The sequence below is a fragment of the Oncorhynchus kisutch genome, linkage group LG10 (assembly GCF_002021735.2).
Source record: "Oncorhynchus kisutch isolate 150728-3 linkage group LG10, Okis_V2, whole genome shotgun sequence".
Taxonomy (NCBI): Eukaryota; Metazoa; Chordata; class Actinopteri; order Salmoniformes; family Salmonidae; genus Oncorhynchus; species Oncorhynchus kisutch.
The window spans coordinates 39,533,718-39,548,109 of record NC_034183.2 but is presented as its reverse complement, the minus strand read 5'-3'; the positions used below and the strand labels follow the sequence as shown (position 1 = coordinate 39,548,109).

The window sequence follows — 14,392 nt, the reverse complement described above, 5'->3', positions numbered from 1 at the left end:
GTGGGTGGGCCTATGCCCTCCCAAGCCAACCCATGGCTGCGCCCCTGCCCAGTCATGTGAAATCCATAGATTAGGGCCTTAATTCATTTATTTAAATGAACTGATTTCCATATATTGAACTGTAAATCTGTAAAATCATTGAAATTGTCGCATGTTGACTGTATATTTTTGTTAAGTATATATTTGAGCAATGTTTATTTGAAATAGAGTATATGCATGCATTATGCTTGATCATAAAACGATTTACGCAACCTGTAGATTCGTTTCCCCTTCTCTGTATTGCTATAGCCTCTCTATGATGTGTGTATTGACAGGTAGCGTGTAGTTAATTAGCCATAGGGTATAGTCCACCACAGGATGGCGATAAAATATTCCCCACGGTTTTCAAAGCTCACCTACCGCTGCCTCCACTCACTTTCTTTCACAGCTACTCAAGATGGCGGCAGCTTCCTCCATCCAGCCGCCGAGCGTTCACTCTTTAAACCATGCAAACGCACCTTTCCTGGATTCTGACAGCCCGGAGACCCGCCAGGATGAGGACGCAGTTTCCGAGGGGACCAGTCTCCGAGACTTACCCGATTTGGAACCGGAGGAGATTGGGAAGAGGCTGGAGAAAACTCGCCACGAGTTGAGCAACAGGAGGAAAATCCTCATTAAAAACCTGCCACAAGATACGACCAACCAGGTGCGCTATTCTCTATTTTGACAGATGGAGTGAAGTTGGCTTGTTGTAGGCTAGGCTAATGTTTTGCGTTTCGCTCAAAGTTAAAAAATAAAATAATAATAATAATTTCGGGCGTGCTCTTACGCAATACTTTGCTATACTTAGTTGTAGTTTATTTGTAGAAAAACGAACATAATAAACTTTAGCGAACCGTTAATATTGCTGCGAGTCTAGGCTATGCGATCAGGAATGAGAATATTCATATGGAAACGGCAGCATTTTTTTTAGCAGGCTAATTCCAAGAAAGGATATATACCATGTCAATTCTGAAAGGCATTTAAAGACGGCCGCGCTCCATGGGAGTTTTTTTTGTGGTTAACATGCAGCGAGGAATTATATCAAACAGACCACCTTTGCCTCAAGTTTGTTCATCATTTCTACAATGTGACCGATGCACCCACGTATTTGCCACTAGCGATAACTCCTGTCGTAGTTTAGGCTGCAATTTAACACATAGAAGTGAAGACGGTATGAAATGGTTTGCATTTTTAAAATCCAGCCTAACTGCGCTGACATAGACTTGATGTGAGCGTATTTATTTGCGATATGCGTGAGTCGTTTTTGATGTTGCGAAATGACAATCAAATCGCTACAATATGGCATTCTCTAGGTAGAGAAATGTTTGATGTGCAAATACAAATGTCCGTTGAACGTCGTACTACGACGTTCAACGGACATTTGATTTGCACATCAAACATTGGTTTGAAAATGATTGAACGCTTATATTTTATTAAGATATTATAAACATTTAACATGAAGTGTTTTTATAGTAGGACAATAGGCTTATTTGAATTCAGCAGGTGGGAAAATGTGTTGGTATTCATTCTCTGCGCAGTCCATAATGTTTAGGCTATAGCCTACTAATAGCCCTGTTCTAACAATACACTTCAATTCTGCACAAACCTATAGGCCTAGATATATTGATCAAATCAGGATTGGAATTTGTGTAGGAACTTGAGAATTCCCAATGTAATATTCAATTTCTGCAACTGCTTGTATTATGGTGGGTAGGCTATAATACTGTTCCATTCAGTCATACTGTATGGTCTTGGTGTATACGTAATAAACTAGAGGCTGATTGTGACTTCCTCCAGACTGTAGCAGCTAGCTAACATTTCCCAGCCAGAGGCAGGCAGGGTGCCAGGGCATGGAGACAACCAGGAAGAACCAACACATACAGAGCCCAGAGCTGCTGGAGGAGCCAATGAAACAGTATGAGAAACACGATAAAGCCAGAGACACACATAGAGAGCCAAGCAGGTGAGGTGAAGAGACAGAGAGAGAAAGATGTGGTTTCCACATTATTACTCTGTAAAAAATGCTGGGTTGCAGCCGTTGGGTCACTTAGCTGAGTTGTTTTCTTTAAAAACTGCTGGGTTATTGATGCTGGGTTATTGGTGCTGGGTTATTGGTGCTGGGTTATTGGTGCTGGGTTATTGATGCTGGGTTATTGATGCTGGGTTATTGATGCTGGGTTATTGATGCTGGGTTATTGGTGCTGGGTTATTGAGATATGACCCAGCGTGTCAGATCAGAAGACCGGAGCCATAGTGTGGTAGGGGTGTGGCTTTCAGATAGTTATTTTTACCCACCCATGAGAGTAAATGTCATTCCTGTTCTTCCGTTCTGTTGTATAGTTATCACATGTTGAAGTGGAACATTTAAATTTTTGTAGCTTTGTTGAGGCTTACAGAAGTGCATGAGTACCCTAAAATCCTATTTAAATCCCATTGTTGGGATACAATAAGGCGGTATACCATATTATAATATGTAATAAATAATGTTAATATTATAGAACAATGTGTCAAATGCAAAAATAAAATAAAGAAAATTTCAATCTGTAGTAGATCAATTTAACATGATGAACAGGAATGGCATTTACTCTCACTGGTGGCCAATAAGATCTAGCTGAAAGGCCTGCCCCTAATAAGCCACGCCTCCTGAAAATAACCCAAGTATTACATTAAGACCCAGCTGCTAGGTCAACCCAGCATGAGAGTAAAACAGATATAACTGATGGTTAAATTAACCCATGCTTGGGCAATCCTAACACCCAATTTGTTGGGTTATTCACGCGACCTAGCTGGCTGGGTAAAATAACCAAGCGTGTGTTCTGTCCAATATTTACCCACCGCTGGGTTACCAAATAACCCAAATTGGGTTGTTTTTAATCCAGCATTTTTAAGTGTAGTCTCAACTCAGAAGCCAACAGTTCAGGGGTCCTTGAGCACTATTTGATGAGAAAGAGAAGGTAGTGAGGAAATGAGGGAGGAAAACCAGTCTGCTCACTTCTCCTGTCTCCCATAGTATTTGCAGACCTGGTGTGTGTGCCTTTGTGTGCACAGCGCCTTCAGAAAGTATTCACACCCCCTTGACTTTATCCACATTTTGTTGTGTTACATACTGAATTTAAAATGGATTACATTTAGATTTTGTGTCACAGATCTACACACAATTCCCCATAATGTCAGTGGAATTATGTTTTTAGACATTTTTACTAATTAATAAAAAGCTGAAATAACTTAAAGAGGATAAGTATTTAACCCCTTCGTTATGACAAGCCTAAATATGTTCAGGAGTAAAAATGTTTTTAACAAGTCATAATAAGTTGCATGGACTAACTCTGTGTGCAATAATATTGTTTAACCTGATTTTGTTGACTTGAATGACTTCCCCATCTCTGTACCCCACACATACAATTAATTGTAAGGTCCATCAGTCGAACAGTGAATTCCAAGCACAGATTCAACCAGGGAGGTCTTCCAATGCCTTGCAAGGGCACCTATTGGTAGATGGGTACAAATATTGAATATCCCTTTGAGCATGGTAAAGTTATTAATTACATTTTGGATGGTGTATCAATGCACCAAGCCACTACAAAGATACAGGCGTTCTTCATAAGTCAGTTGACAGAGAGAAAGGAAACTGCTCAGAGATTTCACCATGAGGCAAATGGTGATTTTTAAACCAGTTACTGAGTTAAATGGCTGTGAAAGGAGAAACTGAGGATGGATCAACAACATTGTAGTTACTCCACAATACTAATCTAAATGATAGAGTGAAAAGAAGGAAGCTTGTACAGAATAAAAATATTCCAAAACACGCATCTTGTTTGCAATAAGGAACGAAAGTAAAACTGCAAAAATATGTGGTCAAGAAATTAACTTTTTGTCCTGAATACAACACGTAATGGTTGGGGCAAATCCAACACATCACTGAGTACCACTTCATATTTTCAAGCATGGTGGTGGCTGCATCATGTAATGGGTATGCTTGTCATCAGCAAGGACTAGGGAGTTTTTTTAGGATAAGCACAGGCAAAGTCATAGATGAGAACTTGGCCCAGTCTGCTTTCCAACAGACACTGGGACAATAACCTAAAATGCAAGGCCAATTATACACTGAAGTTACTTACCAAGATGACATTAAATGTTACTGAGTGGCCTAGTTACAGTTTTGACTGAAATCGTCTTGAAAATCTATGACAAGATGTGAAAATGACTGTCTAGCAATGATCAACAACCAACTTGACAGCGCATGAAGAATATTTTAAAGAAAGGGCAAATATTGTAAAATCCAGGGTTGCAATGCTCTTCGAGACTTAAGACCACGCTAATCACTGCCAAAGGTGATTCTAACATCAATATTAGTGTTTTATTTTACATTTTAATTTAAACAAATGTTAGCATTTGTCTTCCACTTTGACATTAGAGTATTTAGTGTGGATCGTTGTGTGAGCCCGACTAGCTTCATTTGAACGGCATCTTTGTCCAGGGCGGATGGTGTCAGACATATAACTATGCCGAAACTCCTCAGGTTAACGGGAGGGAGGAGGCGAGTGGTGTGGAGGTAGGGAGGAAACAGGTTGAGAGAGGAGATGGGTGTGGAGGATATAGCGGGTTTTTCCGTGCCCATTAACCAGGTCTCTCTTGGAAAATAGATTTTGTGTCAGTGAGACTAACCTGGATAAATAAGGTTAAATAGAAAAATATGACAGCGGAAGGTGGAGCGTCAGGGGTGAGGCATGGGTGGAGGTTTGACTGAAGGGGGGAGGATGAGGCATCAAACTACCGGCTCACCTCCTGCTATCAGTTAAGCTGTTTAATTATTTAGAGCCTCTCTGGAACAGTTGAGACTCACGGTCTGTGTATGTCACCCTCTCTCTGCCCACCCCTCTCCTGGATGGTATGGCTGCGTGTGTCAATAGCAGACAACAGTTCTAAAATCTGCTCCTCGTAGAACAGGACGTACCCTTCATCGCCACCTTTGCACACACAAATACACCAGGCTGCATACAGATACATTCACCTCCAAAAGTGTTTGGCCCCCTTGATAAAGATGAGCAGAAAGACTGCAGAAAAAAATATAATACAAATACTGAGCTATATTGTATGCTCAAAAACAATATCATTTTATAGTAATACAATTGCTCGGAGAAAAATTTTTTCAAATTAAAAATATCTCCACAAAATTATTGGCACCCCAATTGTCAATACTTTGTGCACCCTTCCTTTGCGAGGATAATGGCACCAATGAGATTGGAGAACACATTGGGAGGGATCTTAGGCCATTCTTCCATACAGACTCTTTCCTTATTCTTGATATTCTTCGGTCTGCACTTATGGACTTCAAGCCACAGAGACTGAGATGACCATTACAACATTTTTGTGGTCAGTTAACCATTTCTTTGTGGATTCTGATGTGTGTTTGGGGTCATTGTCTTGCTGGAAGATCCACTTGTGGCCAAGTTACAGCCTCCTGACAGAGACAGACAGTTATTTTCTTTTGGCTAAAATGTTCTTGTACTTGGTAGAATTCACGATGCCGTTGACTTTAAGGGCCCCAGGAACAGTGGAAGCACAACAGCCCCGTAACATCAAAGAATCACCACCATATTTTACAGTAGGTATGAGGTTATTTTCTGCATATGTGTTCTTCTTTCGAGGCCAAACCCATCACTGATGTACGTGGCCAAAGAACTCTATTTTGTTCTCATCTGACCATAGCACCCGGTTGGTTGTTGGTTGCTCTCAATGAAGGCTTTTTCATGGCAACCCTTCCAAATAGCCTATTGGCATGGATGTGGTGTCAAATTGTAGATTTGGCAACTTGGTTACCCTTAGATGTAACTAAGTTCTGTGGCTCTTGGACATTTCTTGTCTCCCGAACCATCTTCCCCACTGTGCGTGGGGACAAGATACTCTTGGGTCCTGTACCAGTCAAGTTTGCCACGGTTCCAGTGGTTTTAAACTTCTTAATGGTTGCCCTAATAGTGGGAAATAATATTTGTTTTTTCTTGTTTTTTCAACCCGTTGCCTGATTTATGAAAGTGAACAACCATTTGTCTCTTTTAATTTGTGAGTTCTTTGCCTTTCCCAATGGTGATGGATGACAAACAGATTTTAAATGGGTGTTACCTCGTTTTTATACCCTAGTGAAACAGGAAGCCATAGAAGGCCGCAATACGGTTCCTTAAAATGAGATTAACTTAAAGTTGAATGTTAATGCAGATTTTATTGTATTTTATTTACAAGAATCTTTAGGTGTGGCAATAATTTTGACATTAATCTTCTGATATAAAAAAAAAAAACTTGTTATTAAACAATCTCTTTCTCTTAGCAATTGTATTAGTATAAAATAATATAATTTTCACATTTTTGGGAGCATACAATAACTTGGTATTTGTATTATTTATTTTATACAGTCTTTTTTTGCTCAGCGTTTATCAAGGGTTGAATAGATTATTATTAGTATTGATATAATGGTATCCCCCCCTCCCTGAGTAGCTCCCTGTAATAGCTGTAATAGCTGACAAGACAGCTGAGTGGTGCAGCCTGCCTGACTACCTGACTCTGAGCCTGGGTGGAGGAGCTATCTGCTTGGCTGACTGGTGTAGAGCTAGCTGCCTGCGGAGGGGTGGTCATTAGAGCAGCATGATGCCTGGTTACACACTGTGGAGCACAGTCTCTATTCACAGTTACAGTCCCTCGTTTATCACACACTCACAGATTATTACACTGTTATTATCAGAGCTGGTCCAGAATAATTGCCTTGAGAAGCATTGAGAGGAAAGGACTCCTGGCAACTTAAAGTGGAACATGTTGCGTTCACAGTAGCCTAGGACATTTCATACTGTATACAGCAATTCCACTGAAATGTGAACATTTTGTGTAGCGTTTACAACAGCATATCCATGTAGTACTATTTCTCACCTCCATGTCCCGATCTCCCTCTCTGTTCAACACTCTGCTCTCCCCTGAAGAAAGTCAAACCTAAACACTGTTGACAGTGAATAAACAGTAGTCTCGTATTACCAGACTGATTACCCCTGCAATAAACAGAGCAGGGACAGAGCCTGTAGAGAGAGAGAGAGAGAGAGTAAGTGGAGGGAGAGAGACCGAGAGGAGAGAGAGGGGAGAGGAGAGGAGAGGGGAGTGGAGGGAGAGGAGAGGAGAGGAGAGGGGAGTGGAGGGAGAGGAGAGGGGAGTGGAGGGAGAGGAGAGGGGAGTGGAGGGAGAGGAGAGGGGAGTGGAGGGGGAGAGAGTGGAGGGGGAGAGACAGAGAGAGGAGAGTGAAGTGGAGGGAGAGAATGAGAGAGGGGAGTGGAGGGAGGGGAGAGACCAAGAGGAGAGAGAGAGTGGAGGGGGAGAGGCAGAGGAGAGAGAGTGAAGTGGAGGGAGAGAGTGACCGAGTAGAGAGGGAGAGAGAGAGAGGAGAGAGAGTGGAGGGAGTAAAGGGAGAGAGAGAGAGACGGAGCTGCCTACTGCCTGCTTCTGGCCTACTGCTAGCCAATATAGTGGAGCCGGTGGCGGAGAGAGCAGAGCAAGAAGGAGCAGCCTCCCTACCTGCTGTCTGCTTCCTGCTGCTGCCTGTTTACCAGAGCCCATCTCTCTGTCTGTCATGTGATCTCTTTGCCTGTTTGTCTCAGGCACTGACTCAGAAGCTGTTATTGCGACTCACTCCCTGGTGGGAGCATATCATTGTAGTCCAATTCTGTGTTCATTCTCCTTTTCAAGCTTATATTTTTCTGGAAGCTGGGACTGACACTTAAAACCACCATAGTTCTTGTGCATTCTGACTGAAACACCTGGGGAACACCACGTGACGTGTTACCATCTATTTCCCCACAGGTATCCCTAGACTTTGTGTGCTTCTGCACCTGCGTTGCTTGCTCTTTGGGGTTTTAGGCTGGGTGTTGGTATAACATGTTGTGAGAACTGCCGATGTTAGAAAAAAAAGGCTTCATAATAAGCGTTTGAATCAAATCACATGTATTTATAAAGCCCTTCTTACATCAGCTGATATCTCAAAGTGCTGTACAGAAACCCGGCCTAAAACCCCCAAACAGCAAGCAATGCAGGTGTAGAATCACGGTGGCTAGGAAAAACTCCCTAGAAAGGCCGGAACCTAGGAAGAAACCTAGAGAGGAACCAGGCTATGAGAGATGGCCAGTCCTCTTCTGGCTGTGCCGGGTGGAGATTATAACAGAACATGGCCAAGATGTTCAAATGTTCATAAATGACCAGCAGGGTCAAATAATAATAGGCATTATTACTGATTGATTGATTTACTTTGTAAACCTGTCAACCTTCAGAAACCTGTATTTCCAATCATTCACAGAGCAGTTTGAGCTGTTAAGGAATGGAATTGCGTATGGTACTAAAGCTGCTCATTTTGAAAAAGTCATTTTACTTATGTAGCACAAACCATGTCATTCTGTTGTCTAATATCTTATGTAAATTAGAAGTGGCTGTTATGAGTTGTAGCGGCAATGCACTTAAAAAGATTTGTAAGGTACTAACATATCATTATAGCTTTGCCCTTGGAAGCCCATTGTAACCTCTGTGGCTGGGTTAGCCTTTATCAGTGAGGTATGTTTTGCTGGTGGCAGCTCTCTGTATATCCCAGTCAGTGTGGCGGTTTTGCTGGTGGCAGCTCTCTGTATATCCCAGTCAGTGTGGCGGTTTTGCTGGTGGCAGCTCTCTGTATATCCCAGTCAGTGTGGCGGTTTTGCTGGTGGCAGCTCTCTGTATATCCCAGTCAGTGTGGCGGTTTTGCTGGTGGCAGCTCTCTGTATATCCCAGTCAGTGTGGCGGTTTTGCTGGTGGCAGCTCTCTGTATATCCCAGTCAGTGTGGCGGTTTTGCTGGTGGCAGCTCTCTGTATATCCCAGTCAGTGTGGCGGTTTTGCTGGTGCCATGATATGTGACGAGCATCTGCCGTGCTGCTGTGTAGTGTCCTGCTGAGACGGCAGTGTGCCGCTGTGCCCCCACCTGAGTCCTGAGCTCCAGGGACACACAGAGACGGGGGGGGGGGGGGATCAGGTGAGGTGACCCCTGAGAGGATAAAGGAGAGGACAGCGTGAGACATAGATGGAGAGAGGAAGAGAGTGTTAGAAAGGGAGTGAGGGAGAGAATAGGTCAGAGAGGGAGAGAGTGTTAGAAAGGGAGTGAGGGAGAGAATAGGTCAGAGAGTGAGATCTGATTGTGTGTCCATGTGCATGTTCTTGTTCTCTCTGGGCTCCGTGGGTACTGTAACACTGCATGAAAATGTCATCAGATAGACGAGTAGCAGAGGAGAAGAGGGGGATGAGGAGTAGACTGTTCAGCTTTTTGTGTGTGTGTGTGTGTGTGATCTGTGCTATGCTGTTGTGAGCCACCTGTCAGACACTCCCATAGAGGAAGTCACCGGGGACAGTACAGGGAACAGGAGGTCAGAGTGGAATATGGGGACACACTCAGTCGTGGCACGGTCATGTTTACCACATACAGTGGAAGTAATACCTATATTATAATATTGTATGAAAGTCCCGCCTACTTCCTGGATAGTGTCCCACACTGTTTTTTTGAATGGCATTCAAGATTATATTATCAAATTCATGAAAAGCCAGTAATTTAAGATATACGTAAAATTATATATTTTCTGTGGTTTCATTTACTTCTACCCAATGCCCCTACTTCTACCCAATGCCCTACTTCTACCCAATGCCCTACTTCTACCCAATGCCCTACTTCTACCCAATGCCCTACTTCTACCCAATGCCCTACTTTTACCCAATGCCCTACTTTTACCCAATGCCCTACTTTTACCCAATGCCCTACTTCTACCCAATGCCCTACTTCTACCCAATGCCCTACTTCTACCCAATGCCCTACTTCTACCCAATGCCCACCTTTTACCCAATGCCCTACTTCTACCCAATGCCCTACTTTTACCCAATGCCCTACTTTTACCCAATGCCCTACTTTTACCCAATGCCCTACTTTTACCCAATGCCCTACTTTTACCCAATGCCCTACTTTTACCCAATGCCCTACTTTTACCCAATGCCCTACTTTTACCCAATGCCCTACTTTTACCCAATGCCCTACTTTTACCCAATGCCCTACTTTTACCCAATGCCCTACTTTTACCCAATGCCCTACTTTTACCCAATGCCCTACTTTTACCCAATGCCCTACTTTTACCCAATGCCCTACTTCTACCCAATGCCCTACTTCTACCCAATGCCCTACTTCTACCCAATGCCCTACTTCTACCCAATGCCCTACTTCTACCCAATGCCCTACTTCTACCCAATGCCCTACTTCTACCCAATGCCCTACTTCTACCCAATGCCCTACTTTTACCCAATGCCCTACTTTTACCCAATGCCCTACTTTTACCCAATGCCCTACTTTTACCCAATGCCCTACTTTTACCCAATGCCCTACTTCTACCCAATGCCCTACTTCTACCCAATGCCCTACTTCTACCCAATGCCCTACTTCTACCCAATGCCCTACTTCTACCCAATGCCCTACTTCTACCCAATGCCCTACCTCTACCCAATGCCCTACCTCTAGCCAATGCCCTACCTCTACCCAATGCCCTACCTCTACCCAATGCCCTACCTCTACCCAATGCCCTACCTCTACCCAATGCCCTACCTCTACCCAATGCCCTACCTCTACCCAATGCCCTACCTCTACCCAATGCCCTACCTCTACCCAATGCCCTACCTCTACCCAATGCCCTACCTCTACCCAATGCCCTACCTCTACCCAATGCCCTACCTCTACCCAATGCCCTACCTCTACCCAATGCCCTACTTCTACCCAATGCCCTACTTCTACCCAATGCCCTACTTCTACCCAATGCCCTACTTCTACCCAATGCCTTCGAAAACCTTCATGAAATGCATCACGTAGAAGGAAATTTTATCCACAAATACGAATAGAATTGAACATATACAGTGCCTTCGGACAGTATTCAGACCCCTTCACTTTTTCCTCATTTTGTTACGTTACAGCCTCATTGTCACACCCTGGTCTTTCACCTGTCTTTGTGCTTGTCTCCACCCCCTTCCAGGTGTCGCCCATCTTCCCCATTATCCCATGTGTATTTATACCTGTGTTCTGTTTGTTTGTTGCCAGTTTGTTTCGTCAAGCCTTCCAACATTTTGTCCTGTGCGCCTTTCTGTCTCTAGTTCCTGTTTTCTAGCTTTCCCGTTTTTTGACATTCTGTCTGCCCTGACCCTGAGCCTGCCTACCGTTCTGTACCTTGTCACAACACCCTGGATTACTGACCTCTGCCTGCCCTGACCCTGAGCCTGCCTACCGTTCTGTACCTTGTCACAACACCCTGGATTACTGACCTCTGCCGGCCCTGACCCTGACCCTGCCTACCGTTCTGTACCTTGTCACAACACCCTGGATTACTGACCTCTGCCTGCCCTGACCCTGAGCCTGCCTACCGTTCTGTACCTTGTCACAACACCCTGGATTACTGACCTCTGCTTGCCCTGACCCTGAGCCTGCCTACCGTTCTGTACCTTGTCACAACACCCTGGATTACTGACCTCTGCCTGCCCTGACCCTGACCCTGAGCCTGCCTACCGTTCTGTACCTTGTCACAACACCCTGGATTACTGACCTCTGCCTGCCCTGACCCTGAGCCTGCCGTTCTGTACCTTGTCACAACACCCTGGATTATTGACCTCTGCCTGCCCTGACCCTGAGCCTGCCTGCCATTCTGTACCTTTCGGACTCTGCTCTGGACTACTGACCTCTGCCTGCCCTTGACCTGTCATTTGTCTGCTCCCCCCTAATAAACTTGAGGTATTTCAAAACAGTCTGCATCTGGGTCTTCTCCTGAGCCTTGACACTTATTCTAAAATGGATTAAATATCATTTTTTCTCTCAGCAACCTACACACAATACCCCATAAGGACAAAGTGAAAACAGGTTTTTGCTAATTTATTAAAAATAAAAACATTTCTGCATTATTGATGGTCCCCAAGAACACACTGGCTTCCATTCTTAATTGGAAGATGTTTGGAACCACCAAGACTCCTCATATAGCTGGCCGTTCGGCCAAAACTGAGCAATAGGGGGAGAAAGGCCTTGGTCATGGTCAGGGAGGTGACCAAGAACCTGAAGGTCACTCTGACAGAGCTCTAGAGTTCCTCTGTTGAGATGGGAGAACCTTCCAGAAGGACAACCATCTCTGCAGCACTTCACCAATCAGGCCTTTATGGTAGGGTGGCCAGAAGGAAGCCTCTCCTCAGGAAAAGACAAATGACAGCCCACCAAAAGGCACATAAAGACTCTCAGACCATGAGAAACAAGATTCTCTGGTCTGATCAAACCAAGATTGAACTCTTTGGCCTGAATGCCAAGTGTCACGTCTGGAGGAAAACTGGCACCATCCCTACGGTAAAGCATGGTGGTGGCAGCATCATGCTGCGGGGATGATTTTCAGCGGCAGGTACTGGGAGACTAGTCAGGACCGAGGGAAAGATGAACGGAGCAGGGCCTCCTGAGTGGCGCAGTGGTCTAAGGCACTGCATCACAGTGCTAGCTGTGCCACTAGAGATTCTGGGTTCGTGACGGGGAGACCCATGGGGCGGCGCACAATTGTCCCTCCGTTAGTGGAGGGCTTGGCTGGCAGGGATTTCCTTGTCCCATCGCGCACTAGCATCTCCTGTGGCGAAGTGCACGCTGACACGGTCGCCAGGTGTACGGTGTTTCCTCCGACACATTGGTGCGGCTGGCTTCCGGGTTAAGCGGGCATTGTGTCAAGAAGCAGTGCGTCTTGGTTGGGTTGTGTTTCAGAGGACGCCCGGCTCTCAACCTTTGCCCTCTCTCTCGACTCCTTACGGGAGTTGCAGCGATGAGACAAGACTAACTACCAATTGGATACCACAGAATTGGGGTGTAAAAGGGGTAAGAAAGGAAATATAAATAAAAGATGAACGGAGCACAGTACAGAGATTCTTGATGAAAACCTGCTCCAGAGCACTCAGGAATGTGGGGAAAAGTCAAGGGATCTGAATACTTTCTGAAGGCCCTGTATAATCTTGAAAACCATTCAAAAACAGTTTGGGACGTGATCAATAAAGTAGCGGGACTTTCATACCCTATCTAGGTAATCATCAGTGGTGTAAAGAACTTAAGTAAAAATACTTTTAAAGTACTACTTAAGTACTTTACTAATTATATGTTTGGCTTTTAAAAGTTTTACTTCACTACATTCCTAAAGAAAATAATGTACTATTTACTTTTCCCAGACACCCAAAAGTACTCGTTTCATTTTGAATGCTTAGTAGGACAGGGAAATGGTCCAAATCACACAATCATCAAGAGAACATCCCTGGTCATCCCTAATGCCTCTGACCTGGTGGACTCACTAAACACAATACTTATTTTGTAAATTATGTCTGGGTGTTGGAGTGTACCCCTGGCTATCAGTACATTTTAAAAACATGAAAATTATGCCATCTGGCTTGCTTGATATAAGGAAGTTGAAATTATTTATACTTTTACATTTGATACTTAAGTATATTTTAGCAATTACATTTACTTTGATATTTCAAACCAAATACTTTTAGACTTTTACTCAAGTATTTTACTGGGTGACTTTCACTTTTACTTGAGTCATTTTCTATTAAGGTATCTTTACTTTTACTCAAGTATGACAATTGGGTACTTTTTCCACCACTGGTAATAATATACTTGACCCATTCAAGGGCATGAAATCCTCCCATACTAGGCGCCAGCAGCCATTCAGTGTTCTACGCTTGTCCTCTAGTAACTACCGAGAGCTGAAACGCATAGGCTGGTTGGCTGTTTGTTGAAGATGCACTCCCTCTCACACAGTCACTCACTGTAATTCCTCAGCCCCTCCCTCTGTCACACTCACTGTCCCTCCCCTCTCTCTCTATCTCTCTCTTTCTCACTGACACACATGGTCTCAGACAGAATAGACGTTGAGACTTCTACCCCAAATCCTCTCAGGCCACTGTCTCTGTGTTTGTAAACCACCTAATTTAAGCTTCTGTGACTGTGGAGAAGGTGTGTGTGTGCGTGCGTGCGTTAAGAGCTGAGGTGTAACTCAATGATTCTCACTCCCTGTATAAATATATTAGCCCTAGCAAAAGGAATCAGCTCCCTGTGTCCTGTCCTTGTTCTGCTCTGCCCTGGGCACCTCGCCTGCCTGGCCTGTACTGGGGCTGTGTCCCAAATTGCACCTATACAAGCCTTGGTCAAAAGTAGTGCACTATAGAGGGAATAGGGTGGCATTTAGGACGCAGCCAGTGTCAGGCCCACAGCCTGCCCAGACCACCCCTCAAATTATTTTCTAGGCCGATTTACATTTGAATGACTGGGATTGTGCGCAGGAGAGACAA

The 14,392-nt window shown here is 44.3% G+C and overlaps 1 protein-coding gene across 3 annotated transcripts in view; it reads left to right on the top strand.

The window, feature by feature from the left end:
- The first annotated feature begins 350 nt into the window (after window positions 1-350).
- The window catches only part of LOC109898133 (ribonucleoprotein PTB-binding 2-like), a 75,591-nt gene continuing 61,549 nt past the window's right edge, over window positions 351-14,392 (top strand). Inside the window, exon 1 of one of the 3 annotated variants that reach the window (XM_020492950.2) lies at window positions 351-685. In XM_020492950.2, coding sequence (XP_020348539.1) covers window positions 437-685 — 249 coding nt within the window. In that variant the 5' untranslated portion in view covers window positions 351-436. The remainder of the gene's footprint in view (window positions 686-14,392) is intronic. The other 2 variants (XM_031833660.1, XM_020492949.2) reach the window with 2 other exon arrangements.